Below are 7,619 nucleotides of genomic sequence, written 5' to 3'. Positions count from 1 at the left end.
AGCTTCGTCATCACAACATAAGTGCATGAGTCCACCTCAAATTCTAAGGATCAAACAGTAAAGCTCAGATTCTTAAACTAGCAAGCAAGGCCGAGGCAGGGGGGAGATGTGTTAGCATCCAATTGGCTATTGTACATAAACATGAAGATAAGGATTCACACCAGCTAGGAAATACAAAGTGTCAGACAGTGACGGCATTATCATCTAACTCTACAGCTATGTCTGTAATGCAAAGTGTCCTCCAGAGAGTGAGATCGAAGACGCCAAAGAGGGACCTTGGTCTCGGCATGTTCCTCAGAGAGAAAATAGGGCAGATAACTGACGCCAGCAGTACTCTAACAGGAACCACACAAACTATCCATAGGGAAGAGAAATTATTCTCTAACACACATGATGGCGCTGCTTATTTACAGACACACAAACTGAGATCAGTGCTGGCTGGGGACGCATGTGGAGACACATTTATATTAAGACCAGGTAGATGGACAGGTGAGACCAGGTGACCTCAGTGTGTCCTGGGTTTAAGATCCCATTAGAACAGTAGTGGATCCAGGACGGAGCCCTGTGGTGCTCCATGTGAAGTGTTTGAATTAAACAGTTTTTGTTTCTTCTGGTCGGTGCAGCTCATCGGCCTCTCCGTGGATCCTCCTCCTGTGAGCTGATAACACATCATCCTCCTCCATCCAGTCACTCATCCTGCCGCCAGCATGCCCATCATCAGCAACGCCAACCACGACTTCAGCACCTACTCCATCAGCAGCGACGACAGCAGCCTCGACCGCTTCTTCACCGAGATCCCGGAGACCGAGACCGTGAAGGGCGTCTACTTCCAGCGCGCCCAGCTGCTCCGCGACCCCAAGGCCTCGTACGTGGTCGACCACGCCCTGCAGGTGCTCGTCAACGTCGGGGGAAACCGCTACACCTTCCCCTGGAGCACCTTGGAGCAGTTCCCCCAGAGTCGACTGGGACGTCTTCGATTCTGCACCACCCCCGAGGAGATCGCACGACTCTGCGACGACTACGACGAGACGTGTCAGGAGTACTTCTTTGACCGAAACCCCACGGCCTTCAGGGTCATTCTCAACTTCCTGGCCGCGGGGAAACTGCGTCTTCTCCGGGAACTGTGCGCCGTTTCCCTTCACGACGAGCTCGACTACTGGGGCGTGGACCCGGGTCACATGGAGCGCTGCTGCCGCCGCCGCATGTTCACCCGGGTGGAGGAGGTGGCCGAGCGCGAGCGTAAGGAAGAAGAGTGGAGGCAGAAGAGGACGATGCTGAAGAAGAGCAGCACTCAGACTGAGAAGGGTTACCGCAGGATAGTATCGATGCTGAGGGAGGTGGTGGAAAACCCTCACTCAGGCATAGCGGGGAAAATGTTCGCCTGCCTCTCGATCATCATGGTGATGGTCACGGTCATCAGTCTCTGCATCAGCACCATGCCCGACCTCAGAGATGAAGAGAACAAGGTGAGGAAGGTTGTCCTGTATGTGGAGCAGCAGCTAAAGATATCTGGAAGGTGGCTGAGCATCAAACACAGCTCCTAGTTTTACTGCAATTAGGATGGATGGTCAGTTTATGTTTAGTTTATAGACAGTATAAAGATGGAACAGCAACAACAGAGGAAGTGTCCATATTTATATACAGTCTATGCTTTAGCTGCTTGGACTGAGACTAGCCTCACAGTAAACCTTTTAAATAATGCAGTCAACCTGTCGACAGACAGAAAGTTCAGGAGCATAACTTCTTGTGTTTCCAGGACTAGTACTTCCTCTGGTAGCACAGCGCTCTAGATTAAAAACATTGATTTCAGAAGATTAATAAAAGCTGCCCTCGGGGCTTTTCTTCTCAGAGAACGGGCTCATTATGTTCAGGTAGAAAAGTCTTTTCGTGGCCATGATCTTCTTTTCTTCTTCTGTCATCTTTTCAAACCCACACTGGAATGGAAATGGATTTTTTCATTTTAATGAACGACTCTTCTCATTACGACAGACAGATTTTAACATTCAGCGCCACAGAAATCAATTTAAGTGCTCTGCAGCTTTTAAACGCTTTTTTTTCTCCAATTTCACACACACACACACACACACAACAACAACACCTCGTATTTCTATCTTTGTGAGGACCCTAACTACCTCAACTACTGGTTCAGACCAGCCATAACTGCCAGGTTAGAGTCCAGGTGTGAACACTGATCTGGTCTCTAGAGTCCAGGTTAAACAGGTCCAGGTGTGAACGCTGATCTGGTCTCTAGAGTCCAGGTTAAACAGGTCCAGGTGTGAACGCTGATCTGGTCTCTAGAGTCCAGGTTAAACAGGTCCAGGTGTGAACGCTGATCTGGTCTCTAGAGTCCAGGTTAAACAGGTCCAGGTGTGAACGCTGATCTGGTCTCTAGAGTCCAGGTTAAACAGGTCCAGGTGTGAACGCTGATCTGGTCTCTAGAGTCCAGGTTAAACAGGTCCAGGTGTGAACACTGATCTGGTCTCTAGAGTCCAGGTTAAACAGGTCCATGTGTGAACTCTGATCTGGTCTCTAGAGTCCAGGTTAAACAGGTCCAGGTGTGAACACTGATCTGGTCTCTAGAGTCCAGGTTAAACAGGTCCAGGTGTGAACAGTGATCTGGTGTCAGTCCACATGTGGAGGTGGTCTGGGACACATGTGACCTCCTTCCTTTGGTAGTGTGAACACACAATGAGTCCTGGGTCACATTAAGGTATTTCCTCAACACCTCACGATGTCTTCATGTCCTTCATCATCAGATGTTTGTTTCTCATCAGAGACCTGGTTCCTCTGAGGATGGAAGCTCCCAGGGTTCAGGCTTAATCTGAGCTTTGTCTCTAAAATAACTAACGTCAGCTTTTTAGCTTCCTGGCTAATAGTAGCTCTTCCTAGCTTCCTGGCTAATAGTAGCTCCTCCTAGCTTCCTGGCTAATAGTAGCTCCTCCTAGCTTCTGTCCAATAGTAGCTTTTCCTAGCTTCTATTCCATACTCCACGAGAAGAGAGAAAATTGTTCTTGTTCCTAGGACTTCTGGAACAAGGAAAAAGTTCGTTCTGGTCATTTATACTTCACAAGAAGCTTAAGTACCGAACTCCTGGGAAGTCCTCATAGGCCCCTCCCACTGCAGCATACATCACAGCATACATACATAAGAGGCACATTTCTTATTATTTTGGGATGTTAGCCGGACGTCAGATCACAGCGTTCATTCAGCATGAACCTACACTCAGTATCTCTACCCAGGAAAGGTTAGCGCTCACACATTAGCATCTGGGAGCTCACAGAGTGGCCGCTAGAATTTCCACTTATCTGTTTTTCTGCATTGACCACTCCCACTTCTAATTTATGGCCAATCACAGAATAGTATCCGGACACCACGCGAGAAATAAGTTCTGCCTGTTTGATGTGAAGCTGTGAGAACAAACTTCTTGCTTCTTGTGGAGTATGTAACAGCCTTTAGCCTCACAGCTAATAACAGCTAATAACAGCTCTTTATTCTTTTATACATTTCTTTGTCTCTGACTCAGCGGCGCCTCATTAGACGCTCCTGCCAAATTCTCAGTCCTTCAACTGATGATGATATTTAAAGCTGTTGTTCCTTTAAAGTTGCTCCATGTTCTTGTTTTCGTTTCCGTCTTCAGGGCGAGTGTTCCCAGAAGTGCCGCAGCATGTTTGTGGTGGAGTCCATCTGTGTCGCCTGGTTCACTCTGGAATTCCTTCTTCGGTTCGTCAACGCTCAGAGCAAGCTGGCCTTCGCTCGCGGCCCGCTCAACATCATCGACGCCATCGCCATCCTGCCGTACTACGTGTCTCTGGTGGTGGACGTCAGAGACGAGTCGCGGGATGACGTGATCATGGGCGCCGGCCGAGGCTACCTAGACAAACTGAGCCTGATCCTGCGCCTGCTGCGAGCCCTGCGGATTCTGTACGTCATGCGGCTGGCTCGCCACTCGCTGGGCCTGCAGACGCTGGGGCTGACCATGCAGCGCAGCATGCGGGAGTTCGGCCTGCTGCTGCTGTTCGTCTGCGTCGCCGTGACCCTCTTTTCTCCTCTGGTCCATCTGGCGGAGAGTGAGCTGGCGCCGTTCGCAGCCACGCACCCCCAACACAGCTTCAGCAGCATCCCGGCCTCGTACTGGTGGGCCATCATCTCCATGACGACGGTGGGCTACGGCGACATGGTGCCGCGCAGCATCCCCGGGCAGGTGGTGGCGCTGACCAGCATCCTGAGCGGCATCCTCATCATGGCGTTCCCCGCCACCTCCATCTTCCACACCTTCTCCCGCTCCTACCAGGAGCTGAAGCAGGAGTACGAGCGGCTGTGGAAGGAGGAGAAAGACGAGGAGGACGCCGCTGAGTCGCAGGAGAACTGGTCCAAGGTCAGTTTGTCTCCTGACGAGTTCACGTCCGTGTCCAAGGAAAATAACGGTGGACCGAAGAAGACTCATCAACCTGCTCTTCCATCTACAGCTTTCTAACTGTGACACTGTGTCCTACAAGAATATTGACTCATGATGGACACTATATCACTCTTTATGTCTCTTTATGCTTTAATATGTTAAACTCACTACATGCAGCGCTACATGCTACATGCTAACCCTTTACTGGAAGCTGAACTAAATTCTTTTCACCTTTTGTGTAAGAAAATATAAACTATAACCTTCCAGAAATTACTGTGCACACTTTTCATTTCTCACACTCTTATATTTGAGGCTGGTAGAAGACATGGTGCTGCTGCCTTTGGCCCACAGACTATAAACAGAATATAAAGATGGCCGACATCACTACAGTACAAAGGTGAAGCCAAAATATGGCGGGAATAGGAGCTGCCATCTGGTGAAGGGTGTGTGCAGTAGTGACCGGATACAGCCACCATCCTTACGAGGACTGAACGCTACACTGTCACTGCTAGCTGTCTAGCTAACTATGTAGCTACTTTGCCTGGATGTAGTCTTAGTTTGCTAGCCGTTGGGATTAGCATTAGCTTACTAATTAACGTCAAAAATAAAAATAAACTTGTTGATTCCTTAAATATCAATTGTTACAGTTTGCTGCGTAAAATACAAATATTTATAGGATTAAATAATTAATCAATAATAAACTGATCATGAATACAAAAAAAAAATACATAATTAGAAATATTTAGTGCCGATTTTGGGAAAATTTTAATTTGGTTTGGCTAATCCTCTAACATCCAACAACGTGTGGTTACGTCATAAGAAGTTGTGTTTAGCCTTGAAGTGCTAACATTAGCTGTAAGCTGTAAGAAGACCCAGAGGCTAGCAGTTAGCGTGCTAACGAGCAGCTAACTTATCATCTACCGCCACCATCTAAAAACGCCAGCGAACACGTCAAACCTCATGAACTTGGAACTTAAAGAAAATGTACGCGGCCGTTGACGCTGACACCATGAGGGGGCACCGTTCAAATGAACACGACGACATATGGAGGCAGCACAGGTAAGAAAAACACTGCTGCTCTGTGCTAGCGCTAGCATGTACTGATGAACAACGTCAACACAATCACAGACTTATTTCACCTGATTTGTTGGATCATTTGTCAAAAACCTGACGACAGAATTTCACATTTGTTAATTTTTTCCTGTGATTAAAAACACCTTGTTTTTTTTTTCATCACATGTTTCTTGAACGTGACACTTTCACGTTACGACTCCTAAAGTTTGGATGTCCTCAGATGCATCATTAAGGCTGGAGTGACACGAAGCGGTGATGAAATCTTCGCGGTGATGGATTACACTGAACAAGAGTCACGTCTCTGGCGGTGGATGTTTCAGAGGAGATCGATGTCTGCCTGGAGGCTCAGAAAGTCATTTAAAAAGCTGCAGCGCTCGTCTCATCCTCCACTCCAACGTCTAGTCGCTCCTCTCATCTCGGCTCAAGTTGTTTTTAAAATGAAATGAACTCTTCTACTCGTCTGTCTGCTTTAGAAGACACGTGTTTGCTCCTCCACGACGTTAATGGAAACACAGGAGCTGAAAAAAAACATCCTGTAACAAAAACGAGGGGACAAACCAAGATGGTGGTCGCTGTTTGTCGCTGATCGTCTGCGGTTCTAGTGGTTCTGGTTCTGGTTCTGGTCCGTTGGTTCTAGTCAGAGAGATCACTCTGATTGGCTGATCAGTTCAGAGAACCAGAACCAGAACCAGAACCACATGATCTAGAATGAATGAAGTGTAGACCAACTGATTCAGAAGAGGAAGGTTCTGTAGCTTAATAGCTAACAGTAGCTCTTCCTAGCTTCCTAGCCTTTCAGCTAACAGTAGCGCTTCCTAGCCTCTCAGCTAACAGTAGCTTTCCTAGCTTCCTAGCCTCTCAGCTAACAGTAACTCTTCCTATCCTCTCAGCTAACAGTAGCTTTCCTAGCTTCTTAGCCCCTCAGCTAACATTAGCTCCTTCTAGCTAGCTTTATTGCTGTTAGTTCTCCTATGACTTGAATTCAATCCTAAACAAACACTGGGACGTTTTTATATCATTATTTTTCTGAGCTTGTTTTCAGCTGCTGTGACATTTTCAAACCAATATTCTTCTTTTCTATTTCCTGTTGAAGTGAACATTCATCTCTGTGCGTGGTCGCTGCTGTAAACGTTGGTGTTTGGAGACAGATGGAGTGTTTTCAAGAGCTTCTCTCTGTCTCTGCAGAACTGGTGTTGGCACGATTACTTTACAGCAAACAATGGAAGCACTGAAGAGTCCAACAGGCTCTTATTCTCATCCTCTATCACCTCTTATTTCCCTCCTCTCTGCACAGCCTGCTTCATCTTAGATGGAAACATCAAGTGAAGAATCTTGGAGGGTGATGGAGCTGTCCTTCAGAGCCTCATCAGGTCTGAAACGACTCTAATCAGCCGTGGTGCTTCATGCTGCTGATTAGAAACACTAATCAAAATCTGATGATGGTTTAGAGCAGGGGTGGCCAACCAGTCAGAGGCTAAGAGCCACAATTTTTACTGTGTTACTGCAAAGAGCCAGATTTACTGTAAATGTCACACATCAACATAATGACAAAAATTGACTCCCACAGAAGTAAGACCACTGTCATTTCGCTGTTTGCATTTTTTCCCTGCCATTTTGAGGGCAAACTTGGTAGGCCTACACCAGGGATGGGCAACCTAAATAATGTAGGGGGCCACAATTTCTCATCGACACTACCACAGGGCCACATAAGACAGCGCACTTAACCAGATATGATAAAACTGCCATTTTAACCCTCATACCTGATTTTAAAATAGTTACGTTGTTACCACTAAGGGACAAAAGTGTCCTCTTTTAAAATGCCATAAAAATGGCATATGTTAATATTTTTTTCTGCTTTTTTTTACATAAATCTTTTCATTTACTTCAGTCCTAATCATAAATACCAAATGTTTGATTATTTTCAATATTTTAACCCTTTATATGCCAGTGTTTGTGATGGCATCCAAAATTTATTGTAAAAAAAACACACAAAAAAAGAAATATTTTCAATAATCTGAATGCAAAACTGATTTTTCTTGGGGGGATTATTAGAGCCTTGGATATGTCAATGAACAGTAGCAAGATTGATTTGGATGGATTTTTAGTTTTTTTGTAGTGTCAGATTTACAAAAATAGTTACATTGTTACC

At 46.3% G+C, this 7,619-nt stretch overlaps 1 protein-coding gene across 1 annotated transcript; it reads left to right on the top strand.

Moving 5' to 3' along the window:
- The first annotated feature begins 546 nt into the window (after window positions 1-546).
- LOC311485580 (voltage-gated potassium channel regulatory subunit KCNG4-like) lies at window positions 547-4,715 on the top strand. Its single transcript, XM_084541102.1, has 2 exons — window positions 547-1,466; window positions 3,638-4,715. Exons 1-2 carry the CDS (start codon window positions 708-710, stop codon window positions 4,472-4,474), a joined length of 1,596 nt encoding a protein of 531 aa, XP_084397228.1. The 5' UTR covers window positions 547-707; the 3' UTR covers window positions 4,475-4,715.
- Window positions 4,716-7,619: the final 2,904 nt, after the last annotated feature.

The sequence above is a fragment of the Chelon labrosus genome (genome assembly GCF_963514085.1).
Source record: "Chelon labrosus genome assembly, chromosome: 3".
NCBI classification, from domain to species: Eukaryota; Metazoa; Chordata; class Actinopteri; order Mugiliformes; family Mugilidae; genus Chelon; species Chelon labrosus.
This window is presented reverse-complemented; position numbering and strand designations above follow the sequence as displayed.

Excerpts from the sequence above, each read along its gene's own strand:
- LOC311485580 (XM_084541102.1), top strand. The coding sequence starts at position 708 with ATGCCCATCATCAGCAACGCCAACCACGACTTCAGCACCTACTCCATC. Across the intron at positions 1,467-3,637 it reads TCAGAGATGAAGAGAACAAG|GGCGAGTGTTCCCAGAAGTG; the intron begins GTGAGGAAGGTT and ends TTCCGTCTTCAG.